This window comes from Ambystoma mexicanum, chromosome 6p (assembly GCF_040938575.1).
Source record: "Ambystoma mexicanum isolate Mex_15411 chromosome 6p, UKY_AmexF1_1, whole genome shotgun sequence".
NCBI lineage: Eukaryota > Metazoa > Chordata > Amphibia > Caudata > Ambystomatidae > Ambystoma > Ambystoma mexicanum.
The window spans coordinates 598,785,873-598,808,377 of NC_090935.1; the positions used below are offsets into that span (position 1 = coordinate 598,785,873).

The 22,505-nt window shown below is 48.2% G+C and overlaps 1 protein-coding gene across 2 annotated transcripts in view; it reads right to left on the bottom strand.

Annotated features, from left to right (window-relative positions):
- Positions 1 to 22,505, bottom strand: part of PDE8B (phosphodiesterase 8B) — a 1,197,077-nt gene that overhangs the window by 337,129 nt on the left and 837,443 nt on the right. For both annotated transcript variants that reach the window (XM_069627430.1, XM_069627431.1), the window contains one exon: positions 22,201 to 22,252. In XM_069627430.1, coding sequence (XP_069483531.1) covers positions 22,201 to 22,252 — 52 coding nt within the window. The remainder of the gene's footprint in view (positions 1 to 22,200; positions 22,253 to 22,505) is intronic.

Sequence of the window (22,505 nt, forward strand, 5' to 3'; positions counted from 1 at the left end):
GAGTGAATACTCAATAGATGAAAAGGTAGGAAGAGAAGGAAAAGTAGAAAGAGGAATGCAATTAGAGCAATATAGAATGCCAGTAACACCTCCCCCGGACCAGAAGGGTGGGGAGTGTGTAAAAAGGAAGAATCAGATGTATTAAGCGACGCAGGAACAGCATTTTTATAAGAAGAAATCCGAGTTTCGTAATACATCAAAAGTGAAGATTAAGATGCAGAAAAGCATCAGTACAGAATGAGACTTATTATAGAGCTAACGCGCATTCCACAGATCAAGATTAATATGAGGAAAACAAGCAGGATAAATAAGATTAGAAGGATTACGGGTACAGAAATTAAAAAATGGTGAATGGGAAGAATAAAAAGAAGGAATAAGATACATGTATCTACATGTCTGTCATTTGAAGCTTCAATTGTTTATCTTTGTTTTGATTTTAACATTTATTTTCTCTAAAGTAATATTTATTTGCTTGCCAATTCTAAATTTCAACAAAATAAGCATAATACAATGAGCTCAAAGAGCACATAAGGTTTCTTGCTTTATGACTGACAACACTTCTACTATTAGAAACGGTTACATTGGCTGTAGATTCCTTCATTATAATCAACACAAACCTCTGCATATCATTTTAGCATCCATGCGCATCCTGTACAAAGAGTTTATGTGAACTTTTAAACACTCCAGACTTTATCTTTCAGTCTCATGCAGTTGCCTGTCATATTCCCCTCTGGTTTGTCCCCAGTGAGGTAAGCATGCAGATCTTCCCATATATATGTTGGTCATCATGACGGTTAAATCAAGACACAGGGCCTCATCACGAGTTGGGCTGTAGCCCTTAAATGCCGTGGTAACGGTATTGCTGCTGCATTTAAGGGCTGGCCCTATCACGAGTTATCACGAGTTGGGCGCTAAATGGGCTGTTTTACCTCCAGCTTTTTCCTGGAGGTGAAAATCCCATTTAGCGGACTGTATTCCCGGCGGCTGTATTAGTGTGCGGTTTTAGTGCCGAAGATTCCCCATTGGGTCCTGTGGACCCAATGGGGAATGGGGATTTACAGTTAACGCCCAACCCGTGATCTGGGGATAATACCGCCAGACCGGTGGGCGCCAACGCTATTACAGTTGGGCGGTTTTACAGCTGGGAGACCGCCCAACTCGTGATGAAGCCCACAGTGTTTATCTGCTTGCCTATGGCAATACAATGCAATTTTCAGAAATTTTGGATTCTACTGTAAATATGCCAAGCAGCCATATTTTAGGTGTGAGTGGTATGTCGCCTTCATATATGTGAGCAACTCTATGGGTATAACCAAACTAAGTGAATACAATGGGTGCTTTCCCTGCCACATCTGTAGCACTCATCCGTCACTTGTGGTATATAAATATGCTAGCAGTGTGAGGTGTAATACACCTGATGGAAACGTTTGTGGTGGATCATTTTGCCGCAGTATTCTGAGGATGCTAGTCTCGTCTGTGCACAATCTGCCTGCCCATCTTTATTGCTCTGCAAAATGTTGCTTAAGCACTATTCATAGCCTATAGTAAAGTAATATCATTAAGCCATTTATCTCACCTTTCTCTAACAATTTATCTAAAGTTATGAAGCAACCATCTATAAATAGATCTAAAAAAATGTGAATTTCTAGCTTTTTGAATCTATGTTGAAATTGGGATCAGGAGGTAAGGTACTTCAAAAATAAGAATATTTGGTAAGTATATCATGTTTTCCCTTGTTCTCTCAACCAATATGGACTAAGCTACCCATGTTCAGGAACAGTATGGCAGATTCTTTAAAGGCATGTAGTGTGCTACTGCTTTTTTTTATATGCTTATGCATATACATAATCCAGTCCTCCCATTTTGTAGGGGTGACACAAAGTGTCCAGAGCAGTTTGTCGGATTTTCCCTGCCCATAGGATCCTAGTTATCAGTTTGTTTAGCCTTTTAAAATAACTTGTCAGAGGGCTCAGTTGTATATTCTAGTATATGTATACAATTAAAGGACAGCTATCATCTTAAGTGAAATTTGGCCAATCATGGAGATGGGACGTGTAACCCACCGGGCAGTATTTCTCTAATCTGTCTAAGGTGTGAAATAATGTTAATCCAATTTGTGTTCAGACCAGGCTCCATTAGAATCCCATGTCTGTCTCAACTACCTTCTTCATGGTGTAAGCTTAAGAAGTTCCCATTTAGTCTAGTTTACCTTTAATTTGCTAAATTCCCTGTATAAGGATTTGTCTGATCAGCTGTTTTAGCTTTGCCTCAGGATGTTACACATAAATAGTATATTGCCCATATAGAGGGATACAAGGTGCATTTTTGTGTGTATTCATATGCCTTTATCAGCATGTTCCTGTTGGAGGAGAAACACTAACAGCTTGATCAACAGTGAGGAGTGGAGAAAGAGGGTAGACTGTGTTCTATTCATTACTACCAATGACTCAGGTTTAAGGTACAACAATCAAATCCGTTTGATGTGTTGTAATCTCAAACCTGAGTGTTTAAATACTTCAGCATCAAGAGTAGTAGTAACAATGCTGATAATTTAGAATCGATATTCTGCATGATAGCAAACAGGCGTTAACCATGATTCATTGCTGCTCTATCTGGGACCAGGCCTAGCCAAAAGAGGCATACTCTTTATCAATCGTCAGCCCGTATTTTTTGCAGAATTGTGTTCTCTGTATTAACCAGTGGCAATGGCCTCTGGGAAAAGCAGCCATCCCTTTCTTTATCCACTTTTTGAAAGACAGTGGTCAATGTTGTTTTAGTTGAAATCAGGAGCTTGTCTTCTCAAAAAGGCATCTTGTACATGGCTATCAGATTTGGCGCATTCTCGTGGATGTATTCCATGTAGAATTTGGATGTCAGACCATCAGTGCTCAAGACTATATTGTTGGCCATTGTTTTAACCACTGCTACCACTTACTCCAGCAGGATAGATACATTCATTTCTGCACCCAGTTCACCCTCTAGACATTCCAATGGTAGATCAACTATTTGTCAATGTCATCTTTAGTGCGGGACAACTGCCTGAAGACATGGTTAATAGTTGTGCTGTCAGTACATCTGTGTTCCTGGGCATTCTTTATCCCCATGATGGGTGTTTGTCTTTTCTCTTGCTTCACTGACCATGAAAGAAACGTACCTGATGTATCCCTTTCTTCATGCCTTCTCGCTGAAGTCCTATGATCCATATACCCCACTTGCCATTCTGCCAATTATCTGAATTCATCCAACTTAGTCTTAATGTCTCCTAACAAGGCTGCCTCCTTGGATATAGAGGGTTTCCCCTACAGTTCTTTCAGACCCGTTCAATCTTCCAAAGTGTATCCTATATCTCCTTGAGGGGACCTTGTTCAATATATTTGCAGAGACCATCATTTAATCTATGCACAAGTCTGCATCATGAACCGAAGAATACTAAAGATAATCATCCTTCTCAGGATGCAACAGGCACCAGCTATGGCTAAATTAGTAGAATTGGGCTATACCCGCCATGTTTGGGTTGCCTTAGGCCTTAGGCCCATAGGCCTTAGGCAATGACCTATGGGTTGCTGTTGAACTGTCTAGTCAAGAGTCCAGCCACACATCCATATCCCACAGTGAAGGACATCATGTACATGCTGGAGGCACTGTTTGGAGCCACTGAGTGAAATACTATGCCACCTCAGGGCAAGCACTTCTCTGAATATCTGGCCAAGACTGAGATGATTTTTCAGCTGGCTTTGCAACAGAAGGGCAATACCGAAAAGCCTGAACCTGGTCACGCTGTAACAGGTCATGCACAGAACCAAATCGCTGCCACTGTTGCTTCTGCAGCTACGACTCAGAGAACGGACCCAGAAACCACCATCTTTTGATGAACTTGTCTGAGGGGTGCGTACTCTGGAGGACGAGATGGAGGACACAGTGTTCAGTTTAACTGGTGTCGCCATTCCACCCTTGGCTGAGCTGGTGGACACAGCGCCGCCCTCCACCAGGTGAGAGCCTCTCCGAGGCTTGTTTCAAAATCTTTGCTTGTCTTGGGCTACTTTCTTTTCTTTGTTTGTTCTAACGGCCCGTGTGCCGTGGTCCCTGTTCCCCTTCCCTCCGCTTTCCCTCTCTCTCTCTCCCCTCCTCCCGCCCGCCTCCCTGCACGCCCACCCCCCTCCTGGTTGGTTCCTTCTCCCTGCTGGGCTTCCGGGTGCCTTTCCTCGCTGGGCACCGTCCTCGCTCGCCATTCCACCCTTGGCTGAGCTGGTGGACACAGCGCCGCCCTCCACCAGGTGAGAGCCTCTCCGAGGCTTGTTTCAAAATCTTTGCTTGTCCTGGGCTACTTTCTTTTCTTTGTTTGTTCTAACGGCCCGTGTGCCGTGGTCCCTGTTCCCCTTCCCTCCGCTTTCCCTCTCTCTCTCTCCCCTCCTCCCGCCCGCCTCCCTGCACGCCCACCCCCCTCCTGATTGGTTCCTTCTCCCTGCAGGGCTTCCGGGTGCCTTTCCTCGCTGGGCACCGTCCTCGCTCGCCATTCCACCCTTGGCTGAGCTGGTGGACACAGCGCCGCCCTCCACCAGGTGAGAGCCTCTCCGAGACTTGTTTCAAAATCTTTGCTTGTCTTGGGCTACTTTTTTTTCTTTGTTTGTTCTAACGGCCCGTGTGCTGTGGTCCCTGTTCCCCTTTCCTCCACTTTCCCTCTCTCTCTCTCCCCTCCTCCTGCCCGCCTCCCTGCATGCCCATCCCCCCCCTCCTGATTGGCCTATCGTGCCTTATCCCCGGCCTCCACAGGGCAGCCCCTGCCCGGCAGCCCCCTCATGGCTAAGGCCCCACTAGGCAAAGGGCGGCTCCCTTAGGCGGCTCCTGGTTGTGTCTGCAGGTGTCCGCAGGGGACGCCTGTTGCCTGTTGTTTCCCCCTGCCCATTGGTCCAGGCCACCCTGCCTTCTTGCTCCCCCTGAACACCCCCCCCCCTTCTAGGTTCTGTCCTCCTGTCTATTCATTGCATCATTTCAATTCATAATATGCACTGTCTCAGTATTTAAAAATTGCTTGTGAAACCTAGGCCCTTTTCCCTCTTTCCAGGATTCTCAAACTTAGGTGTGTCCGCCTTGTATAATATGCACTGTCTCGGTATTTAAAATTGCTTGTGAAACCTAGGCCTTTTTCCCCCTTTCGAGGATTCTCAAACTTAGGTGTGTCCGCCTTGTATAATATGCACTGTCTCAGTATTTAAAATTGCTTGTGAAACCTAGGCCTTTTTCCCCCTTTCCAGGATTCTCAAACTTAGGTGTGTCCGCCTTGTATAATATGCACTGTCTCAGTATTTAAAAGTGCTTGTGAATCCTAGGCCTTTTTCCCCCCTTTCCAGGATTCTCAAACTTAGGTGTGTCCGCCTTGTATAATATGCACTGTCTCAGTATTTAAAATTGCTTTGAAACCTAGGCCTTTTTTTTCCCCTTTCCAGGATTCTCACACATAACTGTCCTTGTATTAACTCTAAGCCTGTGTGTCTTCATCGTGTCCTATTACGCAATCTGCCTACCACCCGCTCCATTATCTGCCTATTCTCTGCTACTGTCCTCCTCCTGTACCTCCACCTGTCTCCTCTCTCACCTACTCTATGGTGCTCTCTATCTCTCCCATCTTCTCCAACTGCTTCTCCATTGACTATCCTGCTCTCCTCACTAAATCTGGTAGGAAGGAAACCCTCACTGACATCCTCTTTTTCGTGCCTTCACCTGACCTATGGACCCTTCATATGGTCTCTGTTCTCTCTCCTTTCTCGTCTTCTCCCATTAATGGTGGCACCCGCTGGGACGTCCTCTTGGCCTCCTTCCACTCCTCTAAGGCCGTCATTAATGTCTACGCTAATGGGACCGTCTTGGTCTCAACTTCCTTTCCTCTCCTTCTGTCCCCCCTCCTCTGTCCTCGGCTACCTTGCCTCTACCCTCCCTCCCTGGCCCCTCCCGTGCTCCTTCTCCTCCGCAGGGCGTACCTCTGATCTGTACCCCTCCCCGGAAGTCCTTCAAAGATGGCAACCTTCTCCACATTGCCACTCTTAACTCTCGCTCTGCCGTCAAACATTCCTCTGATATCTGCCGCCTTCTTGAGGAACTGGACCTTGACATACTCGGTCTCACTGAGACATGGTTCACGGCCAGCTCTGTCACCAGCTTTGACACACTCCTACCCGACGGCTACAAGATCCTCTCCGTGCCCAGGCCCAACCGTGCTGGGGGGGTGGCCCTTATCTTCCCTGAGTGGATTCCTGCCACTGCTATTCCCACGCAGACATACTCCTCTTTTCAATGTCTTGTCTGCCGACTCTCCCTCTATCCTAGCCATTCCCTTACTATGGCTACTATCTATCGGCCACCTGGTCAATTTTCCTCCTTCCTCTCCGAGTGGGCGGACCTCTCCTCCTCACTCCTGTCCTCAACCACTCAACTCCTCTTTCTTGGAGACTTCAACATCCACCTGGATGCATCCTGTCCCCCCTCTGGACTCTTTCGCGACCTCTGCGACACTCTCTCGCTCTCTATTCTCCCGTCTGGGCCAACCCATTCTGCTGGGCACACTCTCGATGCCCTGATCTCTTCTGACCTTCCCCTCTCTGTCCCTCTCTCCACTCCTCTCTCCTGGAGTGATCACTTTCTCCTCTCCTCCCACCTCACCCTCCTGTCATGATGCCTACCCCCGGAGCACCAGGCCAGGCCCAGCACCCCCGGAAGCAGGCATCATGCCCTCGGGTAAAAGCCCAGCGGCCCCTTATAGGGGCTCTTTGGACTCAGTCCTGGCGCCATAGGCGCCAGGCTCATAAAGGGAGGTGTTTTGTGCACTTACCTGATGCAGACCATGCTGCACGCTTCAGGCCTCCCTGAGACCTGAAAGGGACTATTTTTTCATAGGGACTATTTTTTCACTCGGGCGTGGCCAGGGAAGGATACATACCTAGTTGGGGAAGGATACATACCTGGGACTTCTTTGGAGGCTATTTAAGCCACGCCCAGACAGCAGCTCATGCTTCGCGTTGTTCTGCTTCCTGCAGCTTAACTCTCACCATGTCTGCTCCTGCTCCTGGACTCCAGCCACGCCCGCCTCGAACCTGGAAGACCTACAAGGAAGGAAGAGAAGAGAAAGGTGAAAACCAAGGACTATTTCAAACTTCTTACCTGCATCCGGAATCTTCTCGCCAGCATCCCTGAAGAAAGACTTCCATTTAAAAGCATTGCGTTGCTCGCTGCAGCGCCACGCTTCACTCACCTGTCCTAGAGACATCTCCCGGCTCCATCGCGGCTGTCAGCATCGGACGCCACATCTTTGCACCTAGGGGAGAGAGGAAGAAACAAAAGGTAAGCAGAAGGAACACAGAAGGAAAGCCTGATTAACAGCCATAATACTTACCGGCTTTTCTTCCACATTTCGGGTCGGCGCCGCCCCGTTGGTAGGTACCGTACCCCGGCCCCTATGGGGAAAGGACAAGAGACATTTCTGGGGAATGATAAGGACATTTAGAGGGATCGTCCTCATCACTACTCACCTCAGCAGTTTAACCCCTCGACGCATCGCCTTCATTCTGCACCTGAAATAAAGGACAGATCACAGGTTAGAAAGACAACATAAAGGGGGCCTCACTTGAACTTTGAAGTTTCATACTTACGGCGCATCGCTCAGGAAAGTCAAGTGGATTTTGCCAGCGCCATTCTGAAAACCAGTGAAGTAAATGGACGAACGTGCGCCCCTGCACCAGAAGCAGGATGGAGAGTTCATCCTTCCAAACCATAAGGTGAGCTTAAACCGGGGTTTGGAGGAAGTTAGAGAGGAACGAAGGGGGAAAGGGGGGAGCTTGCACACTATTCTGCAGACTGTTAATCCCCTTTCTCATCTGCAGAAGGATATTCCTACGGGCCAGGCAAGCACATTTGGAGGTCCTGTCCAATCGGTGTTCCGGGTCCTGCGCATCACGCTAGAAGAGGCCACAGCAATCCAGACTAGACCAGCGCCCCCGTGGGAACCAGGTGAGCGTTACAGAACGCGAAGCCTTCCCACAAATTCCCACCCAGGCGCTATGGAAACTTCCGAAACTGACCAGTTGGCCCAATTACTGGGGGAATTACGGGCCGAAGTACACGCCGCTCGTCAAGAGACTAGTGCCCTCAGGAGGGAAGTGATTGTAATAAAGGATAGAGCTGATGACCTGGCTAGACAGCTTTTGCAAGGTCAAGCTGGACAAACTCCTTTACCTGGTTCCGGGGGGAACCCCGCTCCTGTGGTTTCCAGTAACCCGGTGCAGATTAATCTACCTGGAAACATGCCGCTGGCTCCACCTGAACGCTTTGCTGGGGACCCCAAACGATTCGCCGTATTCATGAATCAGTTTCGTTTGCACTTCCTATGCAGACCTGGGGCCTTCCCTAATGATCAGACCAAGGTAGCCTTTGTGTTGTCATATCTCAGCGGCTGTGCTGCCGATTGGTCAGTCCCACTGGTAACTCAAGATGACCCGATTCTTCGTGATTTTCAAGGATTTCAAACAAGCATGGAAAGGTTATTTGCTCGACACTCCCAGGGACAGGCTCTGGATGACGAACTTCTATCTCTGCAACAGGGCAATCAAGACCTTCTATCCTACATTGCAACCTTCAATAGACTAATTGTGGAAACTGGTTGGCCAGAGGATAAAAGAATCACGTTATTCTATCGAGGTCTACGCGGAGAACTTAAAGATGTCCTGGCACAAGTTGTAAATCCGCCCCAAGAACGCACTGAATATATAGACTTAGTGGTCCAATTGGATCACAGGCTGCAAAACAGAAAAGCAGATCGGTCCAAGTTTGAAACCCGGGTGTTGGCCAAGACCCACACTAACCCCAAGGGGGCTGATGGCTCGGAGCCTATGCAAATCGGAGGGGTTAAAGGACCCCTAACTCAAAAAGAACGGGAAAGAAGACGACAGATGCAATTATGCCTTTATTGTGGGTCCTCTGGACACTTTCTACGAGATTGCCCGGTTAAACCGCCCAAGAAGGTGGTAGGAGCCGCTGATAAAATCCATGGAAAAACTGTATCGGGAAACGACCACGCCCGGCAAGCGTAGGGGTCCGCTTGCCGAGCTTGAAAACTAACTCTCAGACCTCGCATTTCATTGTGCCAATGGTCCTCGTAGATCCGGAACAGCCTAAACGGTTGCATGCTATAAAGGCATACATCGGTAGCGGGGCTATAGGAAACTATGTGGATCGAGAATTGGTCTCTAGGATAAACCTCCCTCTGCGTCCTAAAACCAACAAAGATGTCATCACCACAGTAGATGGAACCGAAATTGCCTCTGGACCGGTAACACATTCCACAGCTGAGGTGACACTTGTAGGTCCGGATGGCCATCGGGAGGCAGTTGTGTTTGATGTAATCAAGGCTCCACAGTTTCAGCTTATTCTCGGAATCCCTTGGTTAGAGACACATAATCCTCGAATTGATTGGCGAGCGAAGAGAATAACCTTCCCGGATTGTGCACAAACCTGCTACCCAGAAAATCCAAAGATTAATCTAGCATCAGTAACCTCTGTCCCCGTGCAACTACCTCCAGAGTACCAAGACTTTCAGGACGTCTTCCAAAAGGAACAGGCCAACACGTTACCTCCCCACAGATCGTACGATTGCCAAATCGATCTGGTGCCCGGTGCACAACCCCCTTGTAGCAGGATTTACGCCCTTACTGAACCAGAGAATCTGCATTTGAGACAATATTTAGATCAATACCTCGCCAATGGTTTCATTCGCCCGTCAAAGTCCCCGGCATCATCAGCTTTGTTCTTCGTGCCAAAAAAAGAAGGCGACCTTAGAACTTGTATCGATTACCGCGCATTGAACCAGATAACTGTTAAAAATTGTTACCCTCTGCCTCTTATCCCTGAACTCCTTGACCAGGTGAAGGACGCTTGCGTATACACCAAGTTAGATCTCCGGGGGGCTTATCATCTGGTACGAGTAAAAGAAGGCGACGAATGGAAAACGGCCTTCCGTACAAAATATGGACTATTCGAATACCAGGTGATGCCTTTCGGGTTGTGCAACGCGCCTGCAGCCTTCCAATTCTTCATGAACGATGTCCTTCGGGAACTCATCGATGTCTGTGTTGTCGTGTATATCGATGACATTCTTGTGTACTCCTCTTCGGAATCTGATCACAGAAAGCATGTCAGGGCCGTCCTAGAGAAACTGTGCCAGCACAAACTGTTTGCCAAGCTGGAAAAATGTGTTTTCCATACCACCGAGGTTGAGTTTCTCGGATTCATCCTGACACCTAAAGGGGTCCGAATGGATTCACGGAAAGTGGATGCCATCCTCAAATGGCCATCACATAGTTCGTTGAAAGGTGTCCAAAGCATGCTTGGTTTTGCCAACTTTTATCGCAGGTTTATCCCGGAGTTTTCACGTGTGGTGCAACCCATCACTGCACTCTTGCGAAAAAATAAACGTTTTGAATGGACCGAGGAAGCCGAACAGGCCTTTCAGGAGTTGAAAGCTAAGTTCACGTCCGCACCTATTTTGAAGCACCCGCGTCCCGATCTCCCATATATAGTCGAAACCGACGCGTCCAGCTTAGCCATGGGAGCTGTCCTGTCTCAGAGAGACCCTGAAACCAACCAACTGCACCCCGTAGCATTTTGGTCCAGAAAGTTCTCGCCGCCGAAGATAAATTATGCAATCACCGATAAGGAACTATTAGCCATTAAGTCCGCCTTTAAGGCTTGGCGGCATTATCTCCTCGGCGCCCGGCATACCATCACCGTGATCACTGATCACCGAAATTTACAATATTTAAAAACTGCCAAGGCTCAATCGTCTCGACAGCTCCGATGGGCTTTGTTCTTTGCTGAGTTTGATTTTGTAATCACCTACTGCCCCGGCTATAAGAATGGTAAGGCGGACGCTCTATCCCGAATTGGAATGGAAGAAATAGACACAAACTCAGAACCTGTGCCGATAATTCCCGAACAAAGAATTTTGGGGATAACCACTTTACAAACCCTTGAAGACATTCAAGCACGAGTGAAACAATTCCTGGACTCTTCAGCCTTGCAGGATTGGATCAAAAGGGGGTCTAACTTTTCAGTCAAGGATGGCTTACCTTACTTCCAAGGACGCTTATTTTTGCCAGAAAAGGAATTGCAAGAACTGGTTATTTCCCGTCATCATGATACCCTGATGGAAGGACATCCTGGCATTGCCAAAACAGAGGAAAAGGTTAAACGACAATTCTGGTGGCCTTCCTGGCGAAAGGATATTAAATCTTTCGTGATGTCCTGTGGAGTTTGTGCCCAAAACAAAGGTCAAAAGACAAGACCCGCCGGTCTTCTTCAGCCCTTAGACATTCCACCAGCACCTTGGCACACCCTGTCACTAGATTTTATCACGGACCTGCCCTCTTGTAATGGTTACAATACTATTCTGGTTGTGGTGGATTTATTTTCCAAAATGGCCCACTTTATTCCGTTGAAAGGATTACCTTCAGCCTTTGTTCTTGCCAAGGAATTCCTCGAAAATATCATCCGTTTGCATGGATTCCCGTCCATACTAGTCTCCAATCGGGGAAGCCAGTTTATTTCCCATTTTTGGAAAAAGTGTTGTCAACTGGCACAAATCGACGTAAGACTCTCGACCAGCCACCACCCACAGACCGATGGTCAGACGGAGAGAACGAACCAGACCCTTGAACAATATCTACGATGTATGTTGCACCAATCGGAGGGTAATTGGAAGGACATTTTATGAGTGGCTGAATATGCATACAATAACTCAATACACTCTGGAACTGGTCAGAGCCCCTTTTATACCCTATATGGACATCACCCTCGTACTTCAGACTTGGACTCCCCTCTGAGCCTTGAAATGCCCGCAGTGGACCATTTGCATTCTACGATTACTCAAGCCTTCAAGGATGCAACTGCACATTTGCAACATGCGAAAGGGAAATACAAAAAGAATGCGGATCTGCATCAAAGAGAGGCGCCTCCATACCAAATAGGGGATCAAGTATGGTTGGCTACCAAACACCTATCACTCAAGGGGCCTCGAACTTTTAATCCAAGGTATTTAGGCCCTTACTCGATCAAAGCTATAATCAACCCAGTGGCAGTCAAGCTCGATCTACCAGCTAACATGCGGATTCACCCCGTTTTTCATGTGTCACTTTTGAAACCAGTGCACCCAGGAACCATCCCCTCTCAAGCACTCCCTTGTGCATCCCCTTCTTAAGAAACCCTCTTCCGACCCGTCATGCCCAGCTAACTATCGCCCTATCTCTATCACTCCTTTCCTGGGCAAGCTCCTGGAGAAACTTGCCATCTCCCAGCTTAATCTCCATGCTGAATCTGTTGGTAGCCTTCACGACCATCAGTCTGGCTTCAGAGCTGCCAGAGGCACGGAAACTGCTCTCCTGAACATCCGTGAGGACCTGCTCTCAAACCTTGACTCTAATATTCCATGTGTTCTCATTTTACTTGACCTCTCTTCTGCCTTTGATACTGTCAACCATACCATCCTGCTCAACCGTCTCTGTGATAACCTGGGTATCACTGGTCTGGCTCTGGCTTGGCTGACCTCTTTCCTCTCTAATCGACCCTCCCAGGTCCAACTGGGGTCTTTCCTGTCTGATATCTTTTTCTCTACCTGTGGTGTCCCCCAGGGTTCTAACCTCTCCCCCTGGCTGTTTAACCAGTATCTGGCACTTCTCGCCCACCGCATCGTTGCTCTCTGCCCCAACTTTCAGTGCTATGCAGATGATACCCAGCTCATTTTCAGGATACCCTCGGCCTCCTCTTCTCCTTCCCTCATCTCTGACTGTCTCTCTGCTATCCAGGAATGGTGTGCCGCCAACGACCTCTGCCTTCATGCCAGTAAGACTGAGATTCTACTCATCGGCACACCCCCTCCCTCCTTCCCTGCAGCTCTCTGGCCGGCCTCTCTTGGCCCTCCTCCTGTTCCTACCTGCAAGGCAAAAAACCTCGGGGTCATCTTCGACTCCACACTCTCCTTCTCTCCTCACATTTGTGATGTTTCTAAGAAGTCACACTACCAGCTGCACCTCCTCAGAGGTATCCTTCCTTTCCTCTCCTTCCCCCAGAAGCTCACTGTCTCCAGAGCCCTGATTCTCTCAAAGCTGGACTACTGTAACAGCCTCTATCTAAATCTGCCTGCCTCTACTCTCCGCCCTCTGCAACTTATCCAGAACAGGACTGCGAGACTTGTCCTTGGCCTCAAGCCCAGGGACCGTATCTCTCCAGGACTGAAAGCGCTACACTGGGTCCCTGTGGCTGCGAGGATTAAGTTCAAAACCCTCTGCATTGTCCACAAGGCCTTCTGGGGCCTCGGGCCAAAATAGCTTCAACTCTCCCTTCCTAAATATCTTCCTTCTCGAGCACTTCGCTCTTCCACCTCCAACTCCCTCAGGGTCAGCTGCTTCTCCAAGCAACGAGTTTGGAGGAGATCTCTCTGCGCAGCAGGGGCCTCCCTCTGGAACAGCCTTCCTGCCTCCCTGAAACTTGAGGAGAACCATCTCCGGTTCCGGAAGCACCTCAAAACCTTCCTCTTTGCTTCTGCTTTCTCTCCCCCTCTTCCCTGCTAAACCACTGATACTGTACTGAATCAGCAACTGGGCCACTCACTAACCCTGGTACTTGGCCCAGCCACTCTCCCCTGCACTGCCTTCCTTGCTACCCCTGCACTGCGGAACTGTCTCTGTATCCCTACAGCCCCCCCCCCCCCCAGCACTTGTTCTGCACTTATCTTGCACTTGCCACTAGCTGGCCCTCTTTCATTACTAACCGTGTATTGCACTTTCCCCTCTCCCTTCCCCTTGCACTTTTCCCGTCCCCCCCACCCATGCACTTGCGTGGTCTGAATGACACCTGGCCTAGTAGGATCGTTGTCTGTCTCCCCTTGTTCCCCCCTCCCTGCCTCGTCGCGCCTTGAAACACTTGTGTATAGGCGCGTTACAAATGCCATATCATATCATATGCTGCCCCAGAGTATGATCTGAGACATCAAGTGGAGGTGTGGCGCCAAACCATCCAGATGATGCAGCTGCAGAGGGTGCCAGCCAAGCCACCGCCTGTAATGAAATCCAGGTCACCAGCACGCGGAGGAGGCTCTACACTGCCATTCAGAGAGAGAGAACATCAGCTCTTCCAGCGCGCTCAAGAGCCATTGCAGCCCCAGGTGAACCAACAAAAACAAAGAGGTGATGGCTGGAAGGTTTAGAATGAATCTTAACCTCTGGCATTGCTCTGGGCAACCCTCCAGACCATCGTTCTTCGCCTGCCAAGCCATTACAGAAGGGGAAAGACCATATGCAAATACGGCTTGGTCCCACCCCTAAAAGGGCCAGTCCAGCCCGTATTGCTAGGTCACATCACTTCTGCACGAGACCATAAGCATCCCCAAACATGTTTCGGCCTTGTTGGGCCTCATCAGTGAGGAGTAGCTTGGTTCTCTAGGCCCAGCAGACACGGGACCCACGTCTGGGCATACCCGTCCCACTCGGGCTGACAAAGCAAAAACAATGAGGTGATGGCTGGAAGGTTTAGACTGAATCTTAACCTCTAGCATTGCTCTGGGCAACCCTCCAGACCATTGTTCTTCGCCTGCCAAGCCATTACAGAAGGGGAAAGACCATATGCAAATCAGGCTTGGTCCCACCCCTAAAAGGGGCAGTCCAGCCCGTATTGCTAGGTCACATCCCTTCTGCATGAGACCAGAAGCATCCAACGGCATACTGCACCACTCCAGCCTTGACAGTTCGGCCATAGGTGTGGACAGGAGGGCCACACCTTCCGTATGTGCACAAACCCACTGGATTACATCCAAGTCACAACAAGGTTCCAGGCCTTGAATAATGAAACACACACAATGGTGGGAAATGCCAGCGAGGAACAGGAAGCGGAGCACCTGAACCCTCAATACTACTTCAATCTGCCCGAGTAGAGGTGACAACCAACAAGTCTGTGCCAACAGACAGGCTCAAGGCTGCAGTGACACCACCTGTGGGCAAGTCATCTGGGAACCAGCATCCACCCAGACCGGCTAGTCCACCCAAGAGGAAGATCACCTGTAGTCAAACTACCAGCAAGAGCAGCACCCTAACATCATGGGCAATAGCAGATGGGCTCATAGGACCACCAGCTACTGTGATAATTGCCATTGCTGGTCAACAGGCACAAGCGGTTCTGGATAGCGGCTCACAAGTGACCATTGTTTATGAGCCGTTCTACAGAAAACACCTGGTGCATAGCCCATTAGAGTCCATTGGGCTGAGCCTTCTCAGTGTGGGAGACAACCCTTGCAAATATCTGGGGTATATCTGTGTCAGATTGCACGTTCCACGTGATGTAACTGGAGTCAATGCTCCTATCGACACCCTGGCTCTGGTCTGAAGCAGTCAGAGTGAAAAACCCGCAACTCTGGTGGTAACTTGAACCAATTCCTCGATGTTTGACACACTGGCAGCATTATGTCTGGAGATGGCTGGACCATGATATGCCAGCATATGTCCATGCACCCCATGTGCCAATAGGTGTAGTTGTAGAGAGAGATCCAGTCCAGAGCTCCACCTGATGAACCCATTGGAGATGTTCGCACCACCTGGTCCGGGCAAATCACAATCTGGGCACGTGCCACTGTGATGGAATCTGGCAGAGTGTGACACAGTGGTGGGCAACAACCAAGACGTCTGGCGATAGAGGCACCAGAATGTGGAGAGCTCTGAGGCGGTTTACTGGTACAGCGGGCCATGGTGACAACGAATGGAATGGAACTGAAGACCATCAATGTACCAGTCATTAATGTGACCAATAGGACCATCCGTGTACCAGGATACATCATCATCGCAGTTCCACCTGACTGCATCTGTAGCCCCAGCGAGTGTTGCCATCAGCTCATCCGAGATGCCGCTGGATCCTAAGACCTTCGACTTTGGAGACTCACTGATCTCAGAGACGGACAAGGACCACCTGAGGGACAGATTGCCCTGCGCACCAAGGCATTCTCCACAAGCCCCTGGGACACTGGCAAAGCCCATGAAGTTGAACATCAATTACCGTCGATTGAACACCCGCACTATTCCAGACCACTACATCACACCCCGGATGGACGAGGCACTCGACTGCCAGACTGGGAGTATGTGCTTTTCGGTCCTGGACTTGCGGAGTGCCTACTACCAGATGGTGATGCATCAGGCGGATCGTGAGAAGACAGCTTTCATCTGTCCCTTGGGATTTTATATGTTTGTCAGGATCTCTCAGGGGACCTCCGGTGCGCCAGTGACTTTCCAGCACCTCAAGGAGAAGACTGTCACTGACATGAACTTCCTGGAGGTACTGGTGTACCTAGATTAAATCATTGTGTTTGGGAGGACCCTGGATGAACAAACTAAGAGGCTCATGAAGGTGCTGGATCTCTTGTGGGAGCAAGGGCTAAAGGTCAGTGTGCACAAGTGCCAGTTTTGCCAGACAAGTCTTAAGTACATCAGACATATAGTCTCCGTGGATGGCATTGCTGTGGGTCCGGCAAAGATTAATGCCCTCTTCACCTGGCCAAGACCTCAAACCCTGAAGGACATACAGAGTTTGCTGGGATTCTGTAATTACTGCAGGAAGTTCGTCATGGGATATGCCAACATCACCCAACAACTTGTGGATCTCACCAAAGGGTACCCCCACCTACCCAGAGGAACGGGAAGAACACAGCCAATTCTGCTGACCATCTATATCACCCACTGGAGCTCTTTGGTGAGCGTTGGACTGACCGATGCCATCAGTCGAGGAGCTCTAGCGAACTCTCACCAGAGTACCACTTCTGGCCTACATGGATCTGCAGTTACCTTACATACTACATGTGGACGTGATTCTGGAGGGATTGAGAGTTGTTCTTTAACAGGAGACCAATGGTGGCCCGATCGCTTTCCCCAGCTGAGTCCTGCATGTGGCAGAGAAGTATTATCCAGTCCGCAAGTCGGAATTTTCAGCATTAACGTGGGCCGTTACAGAGAAGTTCCAGGATTACCTTTATGGTGACACCTTCATGCTGAGGACAGACAACCTCCTTACATTTGTGTTGAAGTCAGCAAGCTGGATGCTACCGGACACCGTTGGCTTGCCGCACTGTCCATATACAACTTCAGTCTACACTATAGACCAGACCACACTAACATCAATGCTGATGCCCTCTCTTGGATGCCTCATGCTCAGCCGGATGATACAGCTAGATCCACCTCATGGAAGGAGTTGTCTTCAGCAGGTGTCAGAGTTATCTGCCAGGCTTTAAGTCTGCAGAATCCAGACAGAGCAAGGAGAGTGGATTGCTTGGTATCCTCGGGTGAGGTGGTACCCGCCGTCTACTGCAATATCACCAGTCTGGAGGTATATGAGCTACCGCGTCTGACCCGAGATGAGATCTGTATGTCACAGCTAGCGGACCCTGGCATCGCTCTGTTCCTGAAAGCCAAGACCATGGGAACAGATGTGTCCAGAGACGTCCAGCATGACTCAGAGCAAGCTACAATGCTGAAGGAGTGGAAGACGCTTGTGCAGAAGCGTGGAATCCTGTGCAAGGACGACATCACCCGGTTTTGCCACAGAGATTCTGCCAGGCTGTATTGTATGCACTACGCGACCAGCTTGGACATCTTGGCAGCGACAGAACCTTTGTGTTGGTCCGCTCAAGTTTCTTCTGGCCCAGACTAGCAGAAGATGTGGAGTATTATTGCCAGCACTGCACCAGGTGTGTCACCAGGAAGACCATGCCTCATCCTGCAACCTATCATCATCTGCAGAGTTGCAGGCCCATCAAACTCATCTGCATTGATTTCCTGCAGATGGACAGGCGAGGACTACAGAACATCCTGGTGGTGACAGACCACTTGACTCTATATGTGTAGACGTTTCACACCAAAGATCAGCGTGCCACCACCGTTACCCGCGTGTTGTGAAAAAATACTTTGTGCACTACAGCTGGCCGGCCAGGATTCATTCTGACCAGGGACCAGGCTTTGAATCGACACTCATCAAGCTGATGCTGGAGCTGGTTGACATCAAGAAGACCCGTACAACTCCATATCACCTTCAGGGGGACGCTCAAGTGGAGAGGCTTAATTGTACCCTCTTGGACATGCTGGGCACCCTGAGGCTAGCGGAGAAGAACAGATGGAGTCAGCATGTGGCCACCATGACCAATGCGTACAACTGTACAAAGAATGATGCCACTGGGTTTACACCATATTTCTTGATGTTTGGAAGGGACACCCGGCTGCCTGTAGACATGTGTTTTGGAGTGTTAAACAGCTCAAGTGTCAACAAGAGTAATCATATGACCTCGCCCAGGCTGCCGCGTAGAAGACAGCGGAAGGGAACAAATGCTGCTATGACACAAAGGTCAGGTTTCACGCTCTTCAACCTGGCGATCATGTGTTGATCCGAAGCCTGGGAAAGAGAGGATGCAACAAGCTAGGTGACAAGAGTCTCAGCCTTTCATCAAAGAGCATAAGCTGGGAGAGCTCCCTGTCTACTGACTGCTAGAGGAAGGACGGCTGAGGAATATCAAGACCTTTCACAAGAACCACCTGGTCCCAGTCAGGAATGAGGGTGAGCTGACACCAGAGGTGACAGATGAAGAACCAGCCAAGGGGCCGGTGACAAGACAGCAGCAACTTCGTGCTGAAAGGCCCGAAAAAAGATCCTTCGAAGGCTCAATCCCCAGAAGCTTCTCCAGCTAATGAGGCCAAGAGAACATCAGAAGGTCAGCCGGATGCCAGTGAAGATGCTGACACTGAGGGCGATCCGTTCGGCATATACCTAGACCAAGGGTTGGATCAGACACTAGTGTGGGTCCCTACATCCACTTATCCATATCACAGTCCTAGGGAACCTGAACCCCATTCTCAGAGTATTCCTTCAGAGGTTTTTCGGGATCATGCTCCAATCGCCCCTGCCACGCCAAAGGTGGTAAAGGAACCCTTACCCATTCCTCCACTGAAGGATAGGGTCTTCCACTTGGTGCAGAGTACTCAGCCAAGTCTGGGGGAAAATCTAGATGTGCCCCGGCTGCTCTCCGTCGTACCACCAGGGAGAGCACAGCCTTTATGAAGTTAACATATACACCAGGGGTCCAGTGTGAGGCTCTAGTCCGTTCCTTTCAGTCTTCTGTTCCTCATTCACTGGAGCAGGTTCCTGGAAGTTCAGGGGTACTGTGGAGGTGTCTGAAATTCAGGGTACTGGGTGGCAACCGTTGGCCTGTCCTAGATCATGGTTTGACAAATGTATAGACCAGGCCAAGGCTATCCTCAGGGCTGAGGATAGTTCAAAGGGCGGGGCATGTAACCTCCTGGTCAGAGATTAATGAGACAATTTGTGGTGTGCTAAACCAAGCCGGGGATCCTGAAATAAAAAACCAAATCCAGGATAAGGGGAGGAAAAAGAGTAAAGGACCCCTGCGCGTGACCACGTGAGGGTCCCTTTACGCTTAAAATTAAAAAAACTTTGCCAGCGTGAGAGGAGCGCCTGGGATGACAGTTGGTGGAACCATTCAACAGGGTTGCAGATGCTGCGCTCCATGCCTTATCACGGCTTCTGCCCAGGCATTTGATTTGGCACTCCCCTGCCTGTCAGCGGAGTGTCTGAAACATCACTTCCCCACTCCAGGTGTCCTATCTTCACCACCAGGCCAGAGCACCCTAATTTAACGGTGCTCCCCATGAATGGGGAGCGCTCAGTGTGTTTTTAGCCCTTCTAGAGCTGTAATTTAAAGGAAGGGGCCGCCCCCTTGACAAGTGGCCCACTGAGAACTGGCCATACCTGGCAGACGTGGCCCAGGTTTGAAAAGCTCTGGAGGGCATCCCACATTGCGAGTGAATGCTGGGCTGCATCTTGTCAAGCAGCCCAGCTCAACTAAGACTTTGGGGCCTCCTTCCTTGGTGCTGCTTGCTGCTGCATGTTACTGATGATGCTGCCTGCCATCTACTGCCACAAGAGCCACCACCGAAAGGCGCAGGAATAAAGAAAGACCCAAGAACAGCAGCAGCGACCTGGAGAGATCCCTGGACAGGTTGTCTTGCAAGTAAGGTCTTTATAGTTTTTAATACAGTGCACTGAAAAGACTTGTTTATATTTTTGTTAATACTCTGTTACATGTTTAATATTTGAAGGACTCTTTATATTTTTGTATCTTACTTTTTAGTAACACAGCTGCTTAGATCTTGTGTTTTGCCCTTTTTTGTAAAAAGCCTTACAAAACCCTGCTGGTGTACTGGCAGGGTAAAGTAAGCTTTAAACAACTAAAGAACCATACACCAGCATTCCTTTTGTGCTCCATTTATTCTAACATTGTTTTCTCCTTAGGGACCTTTGGGAAATGTGCATGTCCTAACCTCTTGATCTTCCCTACCCTTACCACTTTCCTAGCGAGGTACACCACACCAGGGTGATGTTTAACCCAGGAGAGCGAGGATGGAGACAGGTAAGAGGCAGTTCAAGTTATTGGTGAAGGATTAAGCTGTCTATTGTGTGCCTTCCTACGCCTGTCTCACTATAAGGTGCATTGGAAGATCACCCTGCAACATACTGAACATCAGGCTGTGAAATGTCTGTCTCTATCCAACCCACTGCAACTACAGAACGTTCTTGCAGAAGAGGACTGCACAGCAACTCTGGGTTTCTGATCGAACTCTGGGCTTTCCGTAGGTTGGAAATCTTTCTTAGGTATAGTCCTTGCCCATTGGTTTCAGTAACCATTTCCAGAAGAGGCGATCATTCAAGTGTGATCCTGATTTCTTTAAGGCCATGTCAGCAGCTAGTTTTAGGCCATATTCTGATAAGGAATGCATGCAACATTCAGTCATTATAGTTGTATCAGTGGTGCTTAGCAGGAAGCAATCGTGCATAAGCCAACCCCTGCATGGGGCTGCCTAGATCAGGACTTCGTAGGTCTCCACATTCTCCCCTCATTCCAGGTAGACATCCTGTGAGTTTCCATATACCGTGCTTAGCACAGAACTACTAGACTGAGTTCCTATGGAGTGGCCTAATAAAGAGGGTTGCAGACAGAGTCTTCGCTAGGGAGGGCTGAGGAGGCTATAGCCCAGGGTCTTTTGGTTGTAGCCCCAGATAGAAGCTCAGGGGCTACAACCAAAAGGCTAGCTATCCCCGAGCCCTGACAGCCCTGACATTGGCAGAGCCCCGGATCTTTTCCAGACCTAGCAACACCCGTGGTTGCAGAATCTAAACCCAAATATTAAAGAAAGATATGCGATTTCATAATGCTTCAAATGACTTTTTTAGTGGAGGGTTTGAGTAAATAACCTTGTGCCTGTTGTACAAGATTTGGCACATAATTACCTTAACATTTATTGTAATACATTAATACATTTTGGATTGTTCATAAATACCATGCGTTAATCCACTACAGCTTATTGCATTAAATACTTACAACCATGGTAAAATGAGAATGAAATAAATAAAAACGTAAATATTTGTAGGTCTTGACCTTTGTGCATACTCTTCCCAAACTAAAAGTCTGTTTGCTTTTCTTGAGAGCTAAAAAGAATAACTTTTCATAAATATGAAAGATTTGCTTTTCTGCAGTCGTATTTTCTCTTCTCGCAGATTTTATATATTGTTTTATATGCCTTTCTTTTAGAAAGTTGATTATTTTAAAACCGAGACCCACTTTTTTAAGATAATGAATTATAAACAAAATCGCTGTTCAGCGAAATGTTCTTCTTAAATTGGTATGTTTCTATTTTTAAAAAAATCACCCATTTTAGTGAAATTATTAGTTTACTAATATTTGTGGAGGAAATGTTTTTGTCAAAAAAGATGCCTAAACCTACACAATTTTCTTTGGGCAAATACAATTCATCCAGCTGTAGTCAGATATCATTTAGTTAGATACATCCAAATATCTTTTATAAGAATACAAACACCCACATATATTAAAACATGTATGAAACCCATGAACTTTCTCTTTTGGATGAAAATAAAGGCTTTATCTGATGTCCCGGCTAAGGGGATCTCTTTCAAGAAGAAATAGCAAGTGCAGCAATCATTCTCTCGTCACATATTTCTGCTCAAACATTTCTGCCTCATAAACATAAGTTGTGAAACATTATTTTTATCGTAAGAGTGCTTATTTGCACCAGTTTTGTGTTAATAGTTATGATTTTTTTTTACCTGATTGTGAATTTTCCACTGAATATTTGTCATCCCGATGAATCTTATACAGCTGAATTGCGAAGAAAAAGCAGAATAAGGTGAATTAACGTTCAGTTTCAATGTAAAATACAGTTGTAGGTTGAGGCGGCCACAGACATACCATACACACATGCATAGGCCAAATCATAAAGGTGACTCAACATTTTATTCACACAATACTATATGCATAACTTACATATGATGGACATTTCGCAAAGGCAAGGACGTATATGCAGAACTTATTATGCCACATGTAAATGATGACGCAATATCCTATATTCAGA